Consider the following 22,266-nt stretch of genomic DNA (forward strand, 5'->3'; position numbering starts at 1 on the left):
TTTTTTTCACTTGAGTACATATTTATTCATTTTTTATTTTTCATCACATAATTTTCTAGAATCGTATGTATCAAAATCTGGTCTATTTTTTTAGTCAAGTAAATATATTAATTACTATATTTATAATTTATTGATTATATCTTTATATAAATTTAATATTTATCTTCATTAGTTTATAATTATTTTTTACAGTTAAGTAAATATAAATTAAAAACAGATATTTATGACTAGTAAAGTCTTATCTTCTTAGATTTATAGTTGATGTTCCTTTATCAAGATAATCTTATTTTAATTACATAATAGAAGATTGTAATCCTTAATTTGAATACCCTAATAAATAGTTGTAGTATTTTAATTTCTTTAAATTCATATTAAATTTTATTCACATATTGTCTATTGTATAAGATCCATCATATCATTTTATTATTATTAACTATCTTAATTAATATTTTAACTTAACATATAATCATTATATAGTTTATGTGTAATGATAAAATAAAAAAATAGAACCACGTTGCATAGTCATTCATATATTAAACTTATTGTGTGCGATGCTAATATAATTAAATTTATGTATATATCGATAAAAGGATAAAAGTTCCCATTAAATAAATAAATCAATATAATTTATATTTTATATATCAATATAAAAGAATAACAGTCTCGATATAAATTGGTGGTGCAATATTATAATCATTTTAGTGCAACTATAATCATTTTATATATGGAAATTATAAAAATTTCCTTAAAACATCGTATTATGTGATTATAATCATTTGGCCATGCTATACATTTTCATTTGGCAAGATTTTATTAGTAAGGTATACCAAATAAGATCGCCATGTGGTATACATGTATTAGAGAATTTTTTCTGAATAGGGAGATCCTACATTATTAAATTAATAAATTTTTCAAAATTGAAATACACATATTTTTGGATAAAAATGGAAAGGGCACATAATTTGTATAGAACACCATTTTCATCACAAACTAGAAATTTTAATGCAAAATTGTAATAAATTATCAACAAAACATATAAAGAGAGTAACTTATTTCAAGAATTTTACGCCACGAATTGTTAGTGGGATGAGTTCACCATTGTAGTGTTCAAGTTCTTCGATCAGAAGATGAGCAGTTGAGGATTTTTCTGCGTGAATTTGTAAGAGGAGATCGACAATCAGACGCCTCTAACCGAACAGCCTGCAGGTATTCAGTAAGTCTCGATTACAGTTGTATTTTTTATAAATTTTTTACCGTTTTATGCCAATATTATTATTTCCTATTTATGCTTCTCAATTCGTCCAAATTGGGTGCGTGGAATTCAGATGTTACTGGTATGATATGATTGTTGTATTGAAGGAGCATCCTTGTAGCAAGCTGCTCTAGTTATCAACAAGGAAGTTATCTCATTGAGTCAGCATTGCACCCAAATGATTTTTGATAATGGTTCCTTGTTGCTCTATCCATCATCTCTGCTGGTTGAATTTCGTTCTGATTTTGAGATATAAATGAGTCCATGCCTGCCAGTTGCTCGACTAAATGTGCCACTATTATTGTTATACACCTGACATCTAAGCTAATACTAACTCGTCAACAAAAAATATTATTGGTAGTGGACGTCATGAGTTTTAATAAATTGGTAAAGTAAGAAAGAGAGAGAGAGTGAGAAAAAGTAGTTAAAGTATTGTTATTGGAAAATGAGACCTGCATCGACAAAGAGAGATAACTTACTATAAATAGATAGAGACTAATTTTGGTGGATGTTCCAAAATAGAAAACCAGAACTATTTTTTATGGACGGAGGTAGTGTCACAAACAAATGCTGAGAGAGATCATTAGAGTGTCACGTAATGTGTCATCTTACGTGGTTGGTGAAATGACACTAGACAGGTATTTTAAGTAGAGAATATACTTTATAGTTATTTAGTTTTCTAGATATGAATATAAGGTAAGTCTCATTTCTATGCTTTGCTGTATCTTGGAGATACTTCGGTGAGATATAGTACTAGTACTTTTACTCTTTTAACAGAGCTTCTGTATTTTGCATAAAATAAAGCCACCTTAATTTATTTTTCTGTACTTGTCATGGCCATGAAGCAAGAGGGAGCGTATCATAAAGAAAAACTTTATTAGCATTACAAAATTCATATGAAGTTCCACAACAATGTACAAACTTACAAAACAAGATACACTGCCAAGCCAAAAAAGTAGAAAATAATGTAATTTTTTTGCAAACACTTGAAAACAAGCCAAATCGAAAAGTTGAAAAAAATTATTCAAAATTCAAGCTATGCTTTAAACTTGTAAAACTTCAAACTATACTTTAAGTGAAAGCAGAACTTATTTACTTTCTGGAGTTGTCACTTTTTTTTGGAGATTTGCCTGTAATGGCTTTCTTCACTTTGGCAATTGAATGCTTCACTTTTGATCCAACGCCTGAAAGTATGTTGTGAGATTTCTTATGAGCTACTTTCAGGTCTGTATCTCCAGTATCCACCATGACTGGTGCTTCGGAACCTAAGTCCGATTTTGGTTCACGTGGTTCGTCTTCATCATCTTTCTCCTCATCCGTTTTAATGTTTTCATGCTCAACCTCACCAGTGTTTTCAGCACGCATGTCTTCAGTGTGGCAGGTTGGCTCATGTTCAGTGGGAGAATGATCTGCCATCTCCGAGGTTCCTTTCATAGATACCTGAAGAAGGTCTGACAATGAAGGTTTGTCAGTCTCCTCTGATTCAGGCTTCCCTTCTATTTGCTGGTCGTTTCTTTCCTCATTTCTGCATTCCTCTCTTTCTTTCTCAACTTTAGAAGGTCTCTCTACTTCATGTTCACCTTGGGAATATTCTGTAGATATATTCTTGTCGCCATCTTGGTTCTCAAGAATCAAATACCTGATATCATCTGCTTCCAGAGCGACATGCTTATCTTTCAAAGAAAGAGGGGATGCCTCCAATTCTGTTACATCAGCGCTAGCCAAACCTCCAACATATTGTGGCTCATTCTCTGATGTTTTGATGTCTGAACATTGGGCATGTGGTAAGACAAGAGGGGAGTCAATTTGTTGATTTCCTTCTTTTTTGTCACATTGACCTGTATTCTCTGCAGAACTTTGATGAATGCTTGACTCTGGGACCTTTTCTGTATCTGCAACACAGATACTTTCTAACTGATTAGGGACATTAGATGTATTTGTCTCTTCTTCATGGATGCCCACAGTATCCCTTCCCAGTTTTTGTTCTTCTATTTCTTGCTCTAAAGTCTCCGAGACAGGTGCAGGTTGAATTGGGTTTGCTTCCTTTCCGTCACTGGTCTCTGTTCTTTCTTCTGATCCAGTTGCTTCTGGGACTGGAACAGCAGCCCCCAAATAAATCCTATCTTTTGCTTCGTGCACTTCGGCTGTGATGCATGCACCCTCTGAGAGTTGTTCAGTTAGTCCAGTGTCTTTGGTCTGTTGGTCTTTTGCCTCCAGTGGTGCTCCTTCAGTACATTCTCCAATCGTTTTTGATGCGGTCATAATGGAAGTTTCATCTGGTGTGGAGGCGTCTGTCATCTCTGTGCATTTATCATTCAATTCTTCCACCTCTTGACTCTCTATTCCAGTTGCTTCTGGGACTGGAACAGCAGCCCCCAAATCAATCCCAGCTTTTGCTTCTTGAACTGCAGCAGTGATGGATGCATCATCTGAGGATCGTTCTGTCGATTTAATGTCTTTACTAGTAGACGATACTTCACATTCTGTGATTTTTCTAGGACCATCCTCTTCATAAAACTTTTCTGTTGTATATTTTTCATTCTCTTCCAGAGTTTCCTGCCCAACATCACTAATTGCATATTCTGATATTTCTTTGGTTTGAGATGATAAATCAAACTGCTCAGCCTCAACACAGGCTTCTTTGGCTTCCTCCTTGCTTTTCCCTTCTGAAAGTATCAAATGTTCCTGCAGAGTAGATGTCTAATTAGAAAATGGTGATTACCAATGCATTAATGATGAAATGGGTGTGTTATATATCTTTCACTTCATCTTTTACCTGCACTTCATCTGAGCTGCACAATTCATCTTCCTTGTTATGTTCCTCACTTTCTTCCTCAGGGATTATTGTTGTTTGGACAACCTAGACAGCAATTATTATAGGTTATTGAAATTGTACTGAAAGTATTTATGGCAGACCTGTAATTTCCTATGTATTACAATTTACAAGTGCAACGCTCAAAGCGGTCATCAATGTTGAAAAGTGAAGTATACCTCTTTATTTAATTCTTGTGTGCCTGTGTTCACACATGATATGTCTATTTTTGCTGTAGGTTCCTCAATGCTCGTTTCCTGCTCTTCTTGGTGGAGGATTCTCTCAATCTTTTCTTTTGCAAATATCTTTTCTTTGACATCTTCTGAAGCCTTTTCATCAGCTTCTTCAGAAACTTCTGGTACCTACTCAAATATGAATGGCATTTCAACATCACAAGAGTCAGAGCTTTATAAAAAACAGAGTATGTATTTTTCTTACCGTTTCTGCATTATTTCCATGTTTTGTGAAATCGTATGTTTCTTTGCTGTTTATGTTTTGATCTTTCATAACATCATCTTCTTTGTGACTCTCTTTAATTACCTCGACTTCATAAGAACCTTGATGATAATCTTTTATATCTTCATGTTCTTCCTTGATCTGCATATTGCATCTTTTGTTAGGGCTTAATAATGTTCATCTAACAGAAGGAACAAAACAACTTGTAAAAGATGCAGTAGGTTAGAAGAATTTACTCTTGGTAATTGTTCTTTCTCCCTTGAAATGTCTTCCTTCATGGTTTCTTTCTTACTGGTAGTTTCTTCTTGTAATATCTCCTCTGTAACAGCTTTGTCAGATTGTAATTCTGCTTCTGCTTTAAGATCTTCTTCCTCTGTTTTTGAAATTATGTCACAATGTTGACCTTGGGAAATAGATTCGAGCCCCGTGTTACTGGATTCAAGTCCACTTTTGTTTTCCCCAGGAATAAATGCAACTTCATTTGAATCTGACTCTTCCTTAGTCGAGCTACAAACGTAGTTTTCCTCAACACATATACTTTCAGCATGTTGACCTGCAGACGAGGGAGTTGTCTCTTTGATTGCTGAAGCTTCTTGTACATCAAGATGTGTAACTGTGTTGTAGGTCGAGTCTTCCTCTAATGCCACATTAGATGTTGAGACTTCCTCCGAGGCCACAGAGATGGGACTGCTTAAAATCTCTGCACAGTTATTTGAAGCTATTTCTTCTTCGCCATTCACCTCCTTCAATTCCGAGACATTCTCAGATGCAGCATAATCAGGAAGTGTTGTGTCTATATTCTTCTGGTCGTTTTCTGCCTCTCGTTTGAATTCTGCTTCCTTTTCTCCCTTTGGAACTTGGACCTCCGTCTCTGTACATCCTCTTGATTCAATTTCTGCCAAAGTTTCACTTGTTGGTACTGCCAAGGGGCCATCATTTAGCACTTCTATTTTCTCCAAGTCCGTTTTGTCACCACAACTATTTGCTTCTCCGTCAACTTGATCTCTAATCTTCTCTGAAACCCCAGATCCCATACTGTTACCATCTAACACATTCTCGTTGCTTTGCATAATATTTTCTTCTGGCACTTTCATGACTGGTGAATCCTGTTGCTTGTCATCGGTAACTTCAGGAATATGGCCAATGATAACTTTATTGACATTCATATCTTCTGTACAGGGGGTGGTCTCTTCGGCTGTTAAGTTTAAGCTCCTTTCCTGTTTCAAAAAGAGTTTTTCAGAACTTCTATATAACAAATTTGATAAATGATTATTTTAAATTATGGATCTTTCTAAAGCTATCTATGTTTACAGGTTTTGAATCAAACATTGTTTTTTTTTATTTAAATTACTGCAATGATTTTAGTTGTTCGTAATAGATTTTAAAGCCTGCTCTTGATCTTTAAGCCGAGATATATGATAAAGTCTAATGTCACAGGATGGTGATCGTTAGTTTAACCTTCTTCGCTAATAGCAATTCTAATATCATAAAATATCATATTGGTTATGTATTCTACATATTCTTACGGACTAATATTTAACAGAGCCTAAGATCTTACGAACAAAATGTAGTGAACTGTAGCATTATCCATTCACAGTGTAAGTCAACTTTGTTAATCCAAAGATTGTTCAATATAGAATATAATAGTTTGTGTTTTAACATTGTGTGAACTAATTTTGTTATATATACTGAAAGTGTAACTCAACTTTCTTAACAGATTACTTAATTCCAGATAACAAAATAATATTGTTAGTTTCAATATAACAATTTGTTCTTAGTCAATGTGCACTCATAAACTGTGTGTCTGTGCGTATGCATACTGACCTCATTCTTAGGAATTTCATTTTCAAAGATTGTTGGATCAGTTGTTTTCTTCTCTTCGTTGTCATTGATGACTTGTCCAGGACTTGCACATGGGAGTTGTTCTTCTCGAGAATTTGTTTCCCTAATTTTACTTGAACCAGGTTCTATATCCTCAGCTGCAATTCGACATGACTCAATAGATAGCTCTTCCTTCATCAACGTAGCTTCAGTATCTTGCTCATTTGGTGAGTCATCTTCCCGTGTAACACTCTTTGCAATATCCTACAATATGAACAGAAGAAGATTACAAACGTTCAATGTGGAAATTGAATTTTTCTTTATCATATTCTTTAAGCTTGGCTATCTTTTTCATCTACATGATGAAAAAAAACTTAGAAGTAGTAGAGTCCAATTCAATCACCTGAGCCTCTTGAGTTTCCTCGCCTGTTGCATCAGCTGTCTTTTCTGTTATTTTGTTACTTAAGATATCTTTCGAATCTATGATTTTCTCCACAGTGGAACATAATTCTGTATCTTGACATGGAGAAAATGCCTTGATATCCCCAGTTACTATTTCTGTGCCAATAGGATCGTCAACCTCTGCTACTTCCTTAACTAATGTGCTTTCTGCGATGTTATCTTTTGGAGCATATGAGACTGATGTGCTTTCACTATCCTTTACTGAATGTTCTTCCTGTTCCATTAGTAAGTCATCTACTTGGCTTCGTGAATCTTCTTTAGTGTCCTCATCTGTAGTGGGTGCATAGTTCTGCATCAAGTATAAGATATTTGTTAAATATTTCTTGTTAACTCTTTTCCAGCATAACATAACATAACAGTAATTTTTAAATTTTTTTGCTGATGATAGAGCCAGCTTACGACTATGATTCTGGCCTCATCCTCAAGAGTTTCTTGCTCCTGATCAGTTGAATCAAATGATTTTGCATATCTTTCATCACCCTTAGTTTCGTGAGAATCTTTAGTTGAGGCTTGCTCTTCTAAATGGCTTGGTTTTCTATCTTGACTTGAAGAAGTATCTTTAACATCCTCATCTACTACCTGCAATGACTCAATATATACTTCTTCGTTTACATGAGGACATTCTAGTTTTTCCTCATTTTCATTCAAGTTGACTTTTACAATGCTTTCATTTGCAAATTCAACCTCATGGGTAGTAGTTGGTTCAGCATCATTGATCTTTTCTGCAGGAACTTCTTCAGAAAAAGGTTCTTGTAAGCCACCTACTTCAATGGGTGAGTTATCCTCATTGTCTCCATTTGGAACGCTTATTACAACATCCTGTGAGGATAATTACTTAAGAACGTTATTGAGCTAAAAGAAGAAATATATTATTGAGTTCTCTTTTCAATAAGAACCTAGCTATTAAATATCCTTGCTTGACTTTAAATTAGCAAACAACAATTGATTGTGTATTTTATACTTCTACTTCAGAACTTACATTGTCTTTATTAGCAGCATCAACAGCAATTTCCTGTGTGTCATCACATGTCCCTTGTGGATTAACAGTTAGGATTTGCTCCTCCGTAGGGATTTCCATTTTTTCTTCTTCTTGGACTGGAATACGCCCCTCAGCTACTATTCGAGGTAGTTCAATGGATTCTTTTTCCTTTATCAATATAGCTTCAGTATTTTGCTCATGTGGTGAGTCATATTCCCGTGGAACACTTTTTGCAATATCCTACAATATGAACAGAAGAAGATTAAAAACCATGTACAATTTGGAAAATTAGTTTTTGTTTTTCCTATTCTTTAGGCTTGCTATCACCTTCATCTACAGGATAAAAAAAATTAAAGTAGTAAAGTCCAATTGAAATTACCTGAGCCTCTTGACTTTCCTCGCTTGTTGCATCAACTGTCTTTTCTGTTATTTTGTTACTTGAGATATCTTTCGAATCTGTGATTTGCTCCACAGTGGAACTTATTTCTATGTCTTGACATGGATCAAATACCTTGATATCCTCTGTTGCTTCTTGAGCGGTGTCAATAGCATCCTCAACCTCTGCTACTTCCTTAACCAACGTGCTTTCTGTGATGTCAACTTTGGGACCATCTGATAATGATGTGCTTTCACTCTCCGTTTCTGAATGTTCCTCCTGTTCCAGTAGTAAGCCACCTACTTGGTCTCGTGTATCTTCTTTAGTTTCCTCATCTGGATTGGCTGCATAGTTCTGCATCAAGTATAGGATATTTGTTAAATCTGTTTATCTTGCAGATCTGCATAATACATTCTTGTTAACTCTTTTCCATCACAACATGAGATAGCAATTAATTTTCAAAATACTGCCCACTAATTTTCTGATAATAGAGTTAGCTTACTGCTATGATTCTGACCTCATCCTCTAGAGTTTCTTGCTTCAGATCAGTTGAATCAAATGTTCTTGCATATCCTTCGTCACCTATGGTTTCATGAGAATATTCAGTTGAGGCTTGCTCTTCTAAATGTCTTGATTTTCTATCTTGACCTGAAGAAGTATCTGTAACATCCTCATCTGCTGCCTGCATTGACTCAGTATATACTTCTTCGTTTACATGAGAACATTCTGGTTTCTGCTCATTTTCATTCAAGTTGGCTTTTACAGCGTTTTCATTTGCAAATTCAACCCCATGGACAGTAGTTGGTTCATCATCATTGATCTTTTCTGCAGGAACTTCTTCTGGAAAATGTTCTTGTAAGCCATCCACTTTAATTGGTGAGTTATCCTCATTGTCTCCATTTGGAATGCTTATTACAACATTCTGTGATGATAATAAAATAAGAACATGATTGCGCTAATGAAGACATGTATTATTGAGTTCTCTTTTCATTAAGAACTTAGCTATAGATTATTCTTATTTTTCTAGAAATTAGTAAACAACAATATATTATTGAGTTTTCTTTTCATTAAGAACTTACATTGTTTTCATTAGCAGCATCAACAGTTTTTTCTCGCGTTTCATCATTCCCTTGTGGATTAGCAGTTAGGATTTGCTCGCCAGTAGGGATTTCCACTTTTTCTTCTTCTTTGACTGGACTACTTTCTGTGCAGGACACTGCTGGAGCTTCCAAAGAAGGTATGCTTTCACTCTCATTTTGCTCCTGTTGTGAGCAATTTACTGATCTGTCACATTGATCTGTGTTCTCAACAGAACTTTGATAATTGCTTGATTCCGGGAGCTTTGCTGTATCTGCACCACAGACACTTTCTAACTGATTAGGGATATTAGATATATTTGTATCTTCTTCATGGACGTCCTCAGTATCCCTTCCCGGTTTTTGTTCTTCTATTTCTTGCTCTAGACTCTCCGAGGCAGGTGCTGCTTGAATTGGGTTTGCTTCCTTTCCTTCACTGGTCTCTGATCTTTCTTCTGGATCTCCCTTCACTGGATTTTGATTGTTTGACACTCCAAATGATTCCTTACAGAATTCCTGGTCCTGGACATCCTCGCCAGTATCTCCGACACTTTGAAGATTCACTGCATCATCTATTCCTGCCATCTTCACTTCAGTATGCCTCATATTTGATTCTTCTAGAAAGTCACGAAGTTTGGCCTGTTGGTTTTTGGCCTCCACTTCGGCTCGTTCTGTACTCTCTCCTATGCTATTCAATGTGGAAATCTCCGAATTTTCCACTGTTGCCGAGGTGTCTGCCATCTTTGTGCATTTATCATTTAATTCTTCCACCTCTTGACATTCCGATCCAGTTGCTTCTGGGACTGGAACAGCAGCCCCCAAATAAATCCCATCTTTTTCTTCTTGCACTTCAGCAGTGATAAATGCACCCTCTGAGAGTTGTTCAGTTAGTGCAATATCTTTGGTCGGTTGGTCTTCGGTCTCCAGTGGGGCTCCTTCTGCACTTTCTCCTATATTTTTTGATGCTGTCACAACGGAAGTTTCATTTGGTGTGGAGGTGTCTGCCATCTCTGTGCATTTATCATTCAATTCTTCCACCTCTTGACTTTCTATTCCAGTTGCTTCTGGGACTGGAACAGCAGCTCCCAAATCAGTCCCAGCTTTTGCTTCTAGAACTTCAGCAGTGATGGATGCATCCTCTGAGGATTGTTCTGTCAATTTAATGTCTTCACTAGCAGAGGATACTTCACATTCTGTGATTTGTTTAGGATCATCCTCTTCATAAGACTTTTCTGCTGCATAATTTTCATTCTCTTCCTGAGTTTCCTGCCCAACATCACTAATTGCACATTCTGATATGTCTTTGGTTTGAGATGATAAATCAAACTGCTCAGCCTCAACACAGGCTTCTTTATAGGTTTTGTTGGCTTCCTCCTTGCTTTTCCCTTCTGAAAGTATCAAATGTTCCTGCAGAGTAGTTGTCTAATTATAAAATGGTGATTACAAATGCATTAATGATGAAATGGGTGTGTGCTAAATTTCTTTCACCTCTTCTTTTACCTGCAGTTCGTCTGAGCTGCAAATTTCATCTTCCTTGTTATGTTCCTCATTTTCTCCCTCAGGGATTATTGTTGTTTGGACAACCTAGACAGCAAGCATTATAGGTTATTGAAACTGTACTGAAAGTATAAATGGCGGACCTGTAATTTCCTATGTATTACTATTTCTACGCTTTAGAGTGGTCATCAATGTTGGAAGTGAACTTAAATGAGCATACCTCTTTACTTGAATCTTGAGTGTCTGTTTCCACACATGCAATGTCTAAGTTGTGAGGATTTTCACAGTCTATTTTAGTTGCAGGCTCCTCAATGCTCGTTTCCGGCTCTTCTTGGTAGAGGATTCTCTCAATTGCTTCATTTGTAAATATCTTTTCTTTGACCTCTTCTGGAGCCTTTTCAACAGCTTCTTCAGAAACTTCTGGTACCTGCTCAATGATTGGCTTTTCAACGTCATAAGACGCAGAGCTCTGTAAAAAACAGAGTATATATATACTGACCTCATTGTTAAGTGTTTCATTTTTAAAGATTGTTGGATCAATTGTTGTCTTCTCTTTGTTGTCATTGATGAGTACTCCAGAACTGGCACATGGAATTTGTTCTTCTTGAGCATTTGCTTCCCTAATTTCACTTGAACAAGGTTCTTTTATATCCTCAGCTACTATTTGAGGTAACTCAATAGATTGGTCTTCCTTCATTAACGTAGCTTCAGTATTTTGCTTATTTGGTGAGTCATCTTCCCGTGGAACACTTTTTGCAATATCCTACAATATAAATAGAAGGAGATTACAAACCGTGTACAATCTGGAAAATGAGTTATTATTTATCATATTCTTTAAGCTTGCTATTCTTTTCATCTACATGGTAAAAGAATCTTAAATTAGTAGAGTCCAATTGAAATCACCTGAGCCTCTTGACTTTCCTCGCTTGTTGCATCAACTGTCTTTTCCATTATTTTGTTACTTGAGATATCTTTAGAATCTGTGATTTGTTCCACAGTGGAACTTGTTTTTGTGTCTTGAGATGGAGCAAATGCCTTGATATCCTCAGTTGCTACTTGAGAGGAGTCAATAGGATCCTCAACCTCTGCTACTTCTGTAGCCAATGTGCTTCCTCTGATGTCATCTTTTGGAGCATCTGATATTGATGTGCTTACACTATCCTTTACTGAATGTTCTTCCTGTTCCATTAGTAAGTAATCTACATGGTTTCGTGAATCTTCTTTAGTGTCCTCATCAGTGGTGGCTGCATGGTTCTGCATCAAATATAAGATATTTTGTTATATGAATTTATCTTGCAGATATACATTCTAGTTAACTCTATTCCAGGTTCCAGCATAACATGAGATAGCAGTTAATTTTTCAAAATTTGTTCCCTAATTTTCTGATAATAGAGTCAGCTTGCTAATGTAATTCTGACCTCATCCGCAAGAGTTTCTTGCTTCAGATCAGTTGAATCAAATGACTTTGCATATCTTTCATCACCCATGGTTTCATGAGAATATTTAGTTGAGCCTTGCTCTTCTAAATGGCTTGGTTTTCTATCTTGACCTGAAGAAGTATCTTTAACATCCTTATCTGCTACCTGCAATGACTCAACATGTGCTTCTTCCTTTACCAGAGAACACTCTAGTTTTTCCTCATTTTCATTCAAGTTGGCTTTTACAGTATTTTCATTTGCAAATTCAACCTCATGGCTAGTAGTTGGTTCATCATCATTGCTCTTTTCTGCAGGAACTTCTTTAGAAAAAGGTTCTTGTAAGCCATCCACTTCAATTGGTGAGTCATCCTCACTGTCTCCATTTGGAAAGCTTATTACAAGATCCTGTGATGATAATAACTTAGAACTTGATTGAGCTAAAAGAAGAAATATTCTATTATTGATTTCTCTTTTCATTTAGAACCTAGCTTATAATTATCCTTGCTTGACTTGAAATTAGCAAAGAACAATTGATAGTGCATTTTCTACTTCTACTTCAGAACTTACATTGTTGTTATTAGCAGCATCAACAGTTATTTCTTCTGTTTTATCACATATCCCTTGTGGAGTATCAGTTAGGGTTTGCTCCTCAGTAGGAATTTCCACTTTATCTTCTTCTTGGACTGAACTAGTTTCATCACCTACTATTCGAGGTAACCCAATAGATACATCTTCCTTTATCAATATAGCTTCAGTATTTTGCTCATTTGGTGTGCCATATTCCCGTGGAACACTTTTTGCAATATCCTACAATATAAATAGGAGATTAAAAACCCTTTACAAATTGGAAAATGAGTTTTTGTTTTTCCTATTCTTTAAGTTTGTTATCACTTTCATCTACTTGATAAAAAAAACTTTTTAATGTAGTACAATCCAATTTAAATCACCTGAGCCTCTTGAGTGTCCTCGTCTGATGCATCAACTGTCTTTTCTGTTATTTTGTTACTTGAGATATCTTTCGTATCTATGATTTGGTCCACAGTGGAACTTATTTCTGTGACTTGACAAGGAGCAAATGCCTTGATATCCTCGGTTGCTACTTCCGAGGAGTCAATAGGATCCTCAACCTCTGCTACTTCCTTAACCAACGTGCTTTCTGTGATTTCATCTTTTGGAGCATCTGATAATGATGTGCTTTCACTATCCTTTTCTGAATGTTCTTCCTGTTCCAGTACTAAGTTATCTACTTGGTCTCGTGAATCTTCTTTAGTGTCCTCATCTGGAGTTGCTGCATAGTTCTGCATCATGTATAAGATATTTGTTCAATCTGCTTATCTTGCAGATATACATTCTTGTCAAATCTTGTTAAAGATCCTTGCCTGTCTTGAAATTAGTACACAATAATTGATAGTGCATTTTCTACTCCTAATTATACTTGAGAACTTACATTGTTTATATTAGCAGCATTAACAGTATTTTCATGTGTTTCATCACATGTCCCTTGTGGATTGGCGCTTAGGATTTTCTTTTCAGTAGGGGTTTTCACTCTTTCTTCTTCTTTGACTGGACTACTTACAGTGCAGGACACTGCTGGAGATCCCGAAAACGGTATGTTTTTACTCTCATTTTGTTCCTGCTGTGAGCAATCTTCTTGGACTTGCGTACTCTCTTTTTTGTCCTCATGTGGAGTTGTATTTGCAATATTCTGCTGGAAGTCCAGATCATTTGTTATCTATTTAAAACATGGAATCATATTGGTATGATACTAAAGTTTTAATGCTAAAATGATGTTCAAACAAGAACATAAAAGTAAATGCAAAATCAGTTTTTATTTTGACTAGTAAGTAGAACTACGGAGAAGGTTTATACCAAACTGCTGCCAACCAACCCAAATATTAATGAATACTTATGTTTTTTTTTCTTTTTTCTAAAAGTTGGTTAATGGTTCCCCGTTTACGCCTGTGTAATGATGAAGATAATTAATAAGTTTGATTCTCACCTCATGGTTAGTTTTAACCTCCAAACTAGTTTCACTATCAGCTATCTCCTCTGTGTTATCATCCTTGATTCCTTCAAGAGGCCTTTGCTCATTTGGAGAACTTATTTCTCTCTCTTGACCCAAGTGGGTGGTCTCAATCCCCTGAGCTACCTCTTGCAAGGACTCGAGAGATACCTCTTCCCTGATCAAACTGCCTTCAGTAGAAGTCTCAATATCCTGATCTGCCTCTTGCAATGACTCAGGGGATGCTTCTTCCTTGATTAAACTGCATTCATTGATTTTTGGTGACTCCTCAATGTTGGCATTCTCACTCGAAGCTCCGTTCAGTGGATTCTGTAACCCAACTTCTTCATATGGCATGTTATCTTCCTTTCCATACTCCACAATATTCTCTACAATATCCTGTGGCAAGAATAAAAATCATGAAACTTCTATTTGCCAAAACTCCGGAAAAGGATGATGTTGGTCATATACTTTTTGGGTCAAGTTTAGCCAGCTATTGTTTACTTGTGTCATTATAACCAACTCAAATATCGTAATCTGTAGTTATGTTTGCATCCGGGGAATTTAATAATCAATAATCAAGATATTTCACAAGCTCGATTCTCACCTTATCCTTAGGCGTTTCATCCTCTTCCCCTGTTGTATTATTAGGTATCTCCTCTTTGTTATTGTCAGTGATGGCTTCAATATTTGTAGTGGGGCTTTCCTCATCTAGAGAACCTATTTCCCTGTCTTTACTTGAAGGAGGTGTTTCAATGTCCTGATCTGCTACTTGCAATGACTCGAGGGGTTCTTCTTTCGTGATCAAACAGTCTTCAGTAATTTTTGTTGACTCATCATCATTGGCATTCCCTGCTAAAGCTTCGTTCAATGGATTTTGTGAACCAACTTCTTCAATTGGTATCTTATCTTCCTTGTCACAGTCTGGAATTTCTTTTGCGACATCCTGAGGTAAACATAAAAATCATATAATTCTATTCATTAAAAATCTAAAGAGTGATGATGCCTTTATCCTTTATGTTTAGGATCAAGTCTAGCCATCTATTATTCACTAAGGCTTAAATAAGATAATGATGATAAGTTAAGTACATTATTCACCTTTGTCTCCACATTTTCCTCATTTGCTTGAGTCGCATCAACAGATTTTCTCTCTACCTTGTTAGTTGAAATTTCTTGTGGATCTGGATTTGAGATTTCTTCCTCGATGGATTCGTTTATATCTGAAACTGAATCATGTTGTTTAACATCATCAGGCTTGACTTGCAAGGAGTCGATAGGCGTCTCCACATCTGATTCTTCCTTCACATGTATTATACTTTTTGTATTCTCCCCATTTTCCAAATCAGGTTTTATTGACTCTTCGCAATTTTTGCGTTCATCAATATTTTTTGATTCCATGACATCGGTTTCCTCTGCTGGAGCTTCTATCAAAGATGAACTTTGATTGTCCTCTTCCATGCGTTCCTCATGTTTCCCTACTGAGCTATCCACTTGGGTTACCACGTTCTCTTCAATGTGCTCATGTGGAGTTTCTGTGGCTACATTCTGCAGCCAGATAATATACAAATTGATAAGATATAAGCTATAGGGAATATATTTCTGTTCATTTATTTTCTTCTTGCATACACGTATCAATGTTCAAAATTGTATAATTGTAAGAAAAAAGTCCACATTCTACTTTTGATGCTTAGTCGTATGTACCTCAAGAGTGAGATCATACTTTTCAGCGGCACTTGCGTCAATTAGTTTGTCGCTTATGATTGTTTCGGAGTTCTCCCCTAAGTTTTGCTCTTCAAGTGAACAAGTTGTTTCTCTGGCTGTACTTGAAGTAGGTGTTTTATGATCTTGAGGCTGCAAACTCTCTTTCTTTGGTGTGGTACAGTCTGTACTTTTCTCATCATTGAGCAATTCAACTTTGCTTGCAAAGTCGTTGCTAGTTTTTGGCTCGAGCAGGATGGACTCGTGATCACTGGCCTCATCTTTTGAAGTTTCAGTTAGTGGCGGTGTTTCCAGCTCCTCTTCCAAATTTATATCATGTGTCGTTTCTGAGTCAGCCACTTTGATTAGCAAGTCCTTGTCACTATCCTCATTTGAGACATTCTGCAGCATGGATAAGAAAACTAAATATACTGATGTATGTGCTCAAAGGGAAAAGAATACTCTGGTTCCTTTTTTGGAGGGCTCACTATTCAAGATATACACTAGCTGAATATTGACATAATTCAGTTCAAAATATGATTTTCACCTGTAATTCCTGAGTTTTCTCATTGGTATTAGCTGCATCAATTCCCGTTTCATCTCTGGACATTCCTGGTGAATTTTCAATAGGGATTTGCTCTTCGAGGATACCTGTTGCTTCTGTGCATTGATCGAAATCAGATGTTTTTATATCTTCGAGTGCTGCATGTAAGGATTCTGCAGCCTTTTTGCTCTCCACTTCTTCTGTCAGCGAAACACTCTCAGTGTTTTTGTCCTTTTCAAACAATTCTTCTCCACTTGGTTCCTCGTCCTTGACAATTACCTCGTCATTACTGGCGTTCGCTGGGTAATCATTTATCCAGGATAGTTGTTCATTTTCTGTTTCTTGACCATCAACATGGATGCATAAATTCTCTTCCGTCTTCTCATTTGGAATAATTATTGGAACATTCTACAAGAAGAATAAGATCACTTTTAATTATTATGATGAAGCTAGTTGTTATAAAATAATACTAGTAATTATTATTGTTCTTCTTTTTTAGTACCTCAACATTTTCTTCCTTTTCTGCTTCTGCATCAACTGTTCCACCTTCTGATATTTTGCCTACTGAATCAGGTACTTTTGTTTCTTCAGAATCTACATGCACATCTCCTTCTGTTGTAGATTCTGTCTTCGGTGGCAAACTCTCCGCATCCATCTCATCAGCACAAAACTCAGCTTTCTTTGGTTCTCCATCCTCAACACGAGCCTCATGCAAAAATGTTGATGCTTCACTGACTTCTAGTGCCAAAGGTAGTGGCAAAAGTGTTTCGTCGCTTTCCTTTTTCGAGTCATCTTCCTTTTTAGTTGTTGAACCTTCCAGTTCGACCAATGAGTTTCCTTCAGCATCCTCAGTCGAAACAGTTGTAGACAGATTCTGCAGAATTAATAAGAAATTATTAACTCCATGAGTTTAAAGATAAATAATTTACTCCTTTAAAACTGAAGCCATATATATCTCTTTGTAGTATGACTCCCATGATGTACCTCACTAACTTCCTCGTGTTTGTCAACCTCATCAATTATTGTTTCATCCCTATAGTTACTTGTGACTTCCTCTTTGGGAGAACCAGAAACAATTGGCAGGAAACACTGCAACAAGTGAAACGTTAATTTAATAACGGCCGTAAATATATGTATTTTTCTTTCTAGGGTGAAGCTATGAATCTTCAAGCATGTCGGTGACTAAGTAAAATAGAACTAGAAAAATTGGTGGATCAACATGAAAGGTTAATTTACTTGAGCAATGTAAAAGTTATTCTTATTACTAGTATCCTTTTTTTTTATTTTATTACTAGTATCCTTGTTTTAGAATGAAGCTACAATTCTTCAAATTTGTGATTAGAGGGGAAAAAATGAACCAATTTCTTAGGAGTGTTTGTTATACATACCTCACGACCGTTCTTCTGTCCCTCAGCTGCATCAATTGTTGCTTCCTTTGCGCTAATTTTGTTTCCATGCAGGTGTGCATTAGTGCTTTGTTCATCTGGAAGAAATTCAATGTTGTTTTCTTGGCTAATATTAGAAACTCTAATATTTTCAAGGGGCACATTCAAGGATTCTGCAGTATTTTCTATTTGCACACCTTCTGTCACCAAGGTACATTTTGTACTTTGCTCGCTTTCAGACAATGTTGCTTCTTTGTGGTCTTCATCCTGTTGTTTGGCTTCACATGTGTCTTTTGAGACGTTGGTGCCCCATGTTGACGCTTCTGTCAATGGCAGCCTCTCGCTTTCCTCTTCCAAATGCTCATTGTGATCTATTTGTGAGTGTTCGACTGGGGCAAATGAGATCTCCTTAGACTTTTCTGTAACCTTTATGTCACTATGACTTGTAGCAGCATCTTCCAAGGTTTTATACTGGCATTCTACGTCTGCGTGACTCTCACTCGAAGTATTATCTGAGGGAACTCCATAATCTACTGAAGTTGTCACAGGCTCATCACTTATCTGTAGTTCGTCACTAGTAGAAGTCTCAAGTGTTTTGATTGTTTCTCCAGATGTATTATTTTCCAAATCCTCCTGTTCCGCGATCATCTGATTGAGGTCAGATTCCCCTTCCTTAGAGACTTCATTTGTGAGAATACATGAAATATCCTCTTCTGTTGGTTTCTCATCCACAGATTTGTTGTCTGTTATTGTCACTTGGATATTTGACTCCTTATCATCTGCATTTATTGTTGCAAAAACTATTGCCTTGATTGTGTCTCCATGTGGAGTTACATTTATGCTTTGCTCCTCTGGAGGAGCTTTTACGCTGTCTTGAATATTTTCAGGAGATAGATGGAAAGATTCTTCAAGATTTTGCTTATGCACATCTTCTATTTGTAAGTCATCAAGTTGCACGGGTGAGCTCTCCTCAGCGCGCTTCGAGTCGCTATGAGACTGACATTCTACATCTCCATGCCTCTCACTCAAAGTCTTCTTTGAGGTAACCGTTTCTTCTTCTTTAGAGAGTGGTGTCGCCATTAGAAGTCTAGCCGCCTGTTGTGAAATATCTCAATATAATACATGCATAATAATACTAATATACTACGGGATGTTCACGTGCCAACATTATATATGTATTATGTTTGGCTCATGAAATTGAATCTCATAACTCAATCTTAGATGGATAATCATGTGATAATTAGTCATATTCAACTCTTCAGTTGAAATAATCTTACAATTCTCAATCCTAGTCTACGTCTCGCAATTATTTTGTCTAACAAACGAAACAGGCCGTATACGGATGTCAATTTAAGAGTGTTTTGATTCATTCCAAAGGTAAAATACTCATTTAAATTGGCAGCAATATTTTCCTTTTGAAATGATCTGCACTGTCTACATATGAATATCGTTTAAATCTGATCTAAAAAGGCTACTAAATGACCTAATTATATCCATGTATTGACCTAAATCGGCTATGGAATGACCTTATTCCCATAAATTATACTCTCTCCGTCCCACAATAAGAGTCAAATTTTGTCATTTTGGTCCTTCTCACAATAAGAGTCACACTTTATTTTTACCATAAATGGTAAGTATGTCTCACATTCCACTAACTCACTTCACTCATATTTTATTATAGAACCAATATAAAAAAGTGGGTTTCATATTCCACTAACTTATCCAACTCACTATTCTTTACCTTTCTTAAAACCTGTGCCCACAATAAAAGTGTCTCCTGTTGTGAGACGGAGGGAGTATTACATTAAATTAATATAAACTAAAATGATCTAAAAATGACCTCCTTGCTTTTAAAATCGGAAAGTTCTGATCATTCCATTTTTTATTTAATGGTTCAGACTTAATCTCTAGTTATGCATTAAGATTTACTTATCTATGGATCACACTACCTAGGGCAATGTTATAAAGCCACCATCCTTTAATGCATAACTAAAGACCAAATTTCAATAACTAGGTCAAAAAATTTAAGGAAGAGGTTGAGTTTTAAAATTTTCTGATTTCAACACATGGCCATTTTAAGGCCTTTCTAGTTCATTTCAGAAAACATGGATTTTAAAAACTCGGAGATCATTTTTAGACCGTTTTAGTTCATTTAGAAAATTTGGATTTGAAAAACAAGGATGCTATTTTAAGACCATTTTAGTTCATACACACATTTTATTTAAAATGAAGTAAATTTATCTTAAAATGACTTTCGTGTTTTGGAATGAAACAAAATGCCCTTAAAATGACCTATGCATTTTCAAAATCTGTCCAGTCTCGTCCTTCCATTTTTTGATCTAGTGATTAAGATTTGATCTCTAGTTATGCATTAAGATGTGGTTATACATTAATCATTATCTTGCATATATATGCATAGGGATGTAATCAAATGCAAACTCCAAAGTATAATCTGGACCATTAGAAAATGTCAATAGATGACAAAATAACATCAATAGAAAAATGTCAACATGGTGTCAACGGTTGCACTGTGTTGACACTGTGTTGAGAAGTTTGGAATTTGTATAATATATAGAGTTTGCATTTTAACATGACCCTATATGCATATGTATTAGCTATGGTCTATGAACTGTTGGATTATTGATCGGAGATGACAATGAACAGATGAAGAAAAAAAATAGAATTACGAGAGTTTTGGGGGGAGAAAATTGTGTATTGAATTAATTTGGGGAAAGTTACAATTACAATTCAATCTCAGGAGCCCTAATCCCTTTTATACGCTGATGCATCGTTAAGCTAACTAATACATCATCAAACTAACTAATATATTGGTTTTATAATAAAATGTGAGTAGAATGAGTTAGTGGAATGTATGGTCCACTTACCAAATATGGTAAAAATGAAATGAGACATTTATTGGCGGACGGACGAAAAAGGAAAAAATGGGACATTTAATGGGGGACGGGGGAGTACTACTTTTCTCTTTTTAAGGATTAGCTGACTAATCTATGTTTGGAATGTAGTCATGGAATTCTAAACATAGATGAGTTATCTTCCCTACCAAACATGCATATAATCAACCAAGAAACTAACGTTTTGCAAAGATTTTAACATTAGAAGAAGCACAGAGATATGATTCAAGAACTTTACTTTCATGAAGGATCATGGCATAGTAAATTCATGCTGAGCAATGAACAAGTAATGATCAATTCTCTTCTATGAATATGATCATTGCTTTACTTCACATGTAGGCAATATTATGAAAAAGAACAATTCATGCTGAGCAATGAACAAGTAATGATCAATTCTCTTCTATGAATATGAATATGATCATTGCTTTACTTCACATGTAGGCAATATTATGAAAAAGAACATACTATTAAATTCCTAGAGAACGTTAAACATTCGGTGTTCGAGATGAAGAACAACTTACTGCTTCACACACCGGTATTGGAATTACGATATCTGCATCGGTTGCCATCTCCGACGATACAAGTTAACTGCGGTCGGAGCTCAAAATATACGTGCTAGTTATTTTCTCCCAAAAAAAGGTATAAACAGAGGTGTTTTAAAGAAATGATCATGCATTGTAGATTCAAGCCTTTTGTAAAGTTGCAAAAGGTGACAAAAAATGCCACTTCACCTTTGCTATCACTACTATTTTAGTTGGCTAGAGAGTGACAATGGTCCTAGTGAATGTGATCTTTCACTCCCAAAAATAAATTGAAATTACTCATTCTAAAATAGGATCAATTATTTTGGATGCTCACTTATTGCTGATGCTGGAAACAAAAAACAAAGGCCATGTTCAGTTTTTTGGACAATATTGCTTCAGTTTCAAGATCAAATAATTCCCATGGTATAGACAGTTTTTTTGTTGACGTAATTAAAGTAAGATAGATAGTACATTGAAATATATTTGGAGATTTAAGTAATTTTGCTTTGTGATTTGAGGAGAAGGTTATTTTGCTTATGGTTTAATTACACATGGTTAGTCCAGCTAATTTCAGATGAAGCCAAAGGTTATATTCTAGGGATGATGATGGTTAACACTTTTAAATTAGATAGACACGTCAAATTAAGTGTAAAGGAATCTTACTTTTTAATGAAATCAAGAGGCAAGAACAATGTGTGGTCAGATTGGTGTGCTATGCCCCCCTTTTATTGATTTTTTAGTGACTAATTATTGGTGGTAGAATAAATCAGTAGCGGATCCAGAAACTTTAGATTGAGGATGCGATAAATAATTACACCAATTAAATATTTAATATTTTATTAATTTTTTCTATTATCTCAATTACGTATTTAATTTTTGAACGAGCCAAATGATTATATATTTAAAAATTTATAATTTTTTTGTGTTTTATTGCTTGAGGTTTTTCACTATTTTTAAAATAGAGATTATTGTTACACCAATTAACTATTTAATATTTAATTAATTTTTTTTATTGTCTCAATTATGTATTTAAAATTTCAACGAGCCAAATG

General features: G+C 35.5%; 1 protein-coding gene across 7 annotated transcripts; it reads right to left on the minus strand.

Moving 5' to 3' along the window:
* Positions 1-2,109: 2,109 nt before the first annotated feature.
* On the minus strand, positions 2,110-21,339 carry LOC121805448. Of its 7 annotated transcripts, none has more exons than XM_042205297.1 (30): positions 21,212-21,339; positions 17,976-18,873; positions 17,782-17,876; positions 17,378-17,482; positions 16,896-17,267; positions 16,397-16,801; positions 15,853-16,251; positions 15,250-15,696; positions 14,759-15,097; positions 14,149-14,550; positions 13,597-13,881; positions 13,097-13,447; positions 12,717-12,956; positions 12,150-12,554; positions 11,635-11,985; positions 11,231-11,494; positions 10,952-11,158; positions 10,735-10,818; positions 9,238-10,656; positions 8,676-9,080; positions 8,162-8,512; positions 7,783-8,022; positions 7,203-7,622; positions 6,745-7,092; positions 6,345-6,605; positions 4,757-5,737; positions 4,503-4,661; positions 4,244-4,426; positions 4,029-4,112; positions 2,110-3,937 (listed from the first exon to the last, which is right to left on the minus strand). In XM_042205297.1, exons 1-30 carry the CDS (start codon positions 21,257-21,259, stop codon positions 2,345-2,347), a joined length of 12,141 nt encoding a protein of 4,046 aa, XP_042061231.1. In that variant the 5' UTR covers positions 21,260-21,339; the 3' UTR covers positions 2,110-2,344. The 7 variants fall into 7 exon arrangements, with proteins under 7 accessions (XP_042061231.1, XP_042061232.1, XP_042061230.1 ...); XM_042205298.1 differs by having other exon boundaries at positions 7,203-7,382; positions 7,488-7,622; positions 17,782-18,873; XM_042205296.1 differs by having other exon boundaries at positions 13,597-13,854; positions 17,782-18,873.
* Positions 21,340-22,266: the final 927 nt, after the last annotated feature.

The sequence above is a fragment of the Salvia splendens genome, chromosome 5, assembly GCF_004379255.2.
Source record: "Salvia splendens isolate huo1 chromosome 5, SspV2, whole genome shotgun sequence".
Lineage (NCBI taxonomy): Eukaryota > Viridiplantae > Streptophyta > Magnoliopsida > Lamiales > Lamiaceae > Salvia > Salvia splendens.

Excerpts from the sequence above, each read along its gene's own strand:
- LOC121805448 (XM_042205292.1), bottom strand. The coding sequence starts at position 21,259 with ATGGCAACCGATGCAGATATCGTAATTCCAATACCGGTGTGTGAAGCA. Across the intron at positions 12,957-13,096 it reads AGGACACTCAAGAGGCTCAG|GATATTGCAAAAAGTGTTCC; the intron begins GTGATTTAAATT and ends TTTATATTGTAG. Across the intron at positions 11,986-12,149 it reads AAGAAACTCTTGCGGATGAG|AACCATGCAGCCACCACTGA; the intron begins GTCAGAATTACA and ends TATTTGATGCAG.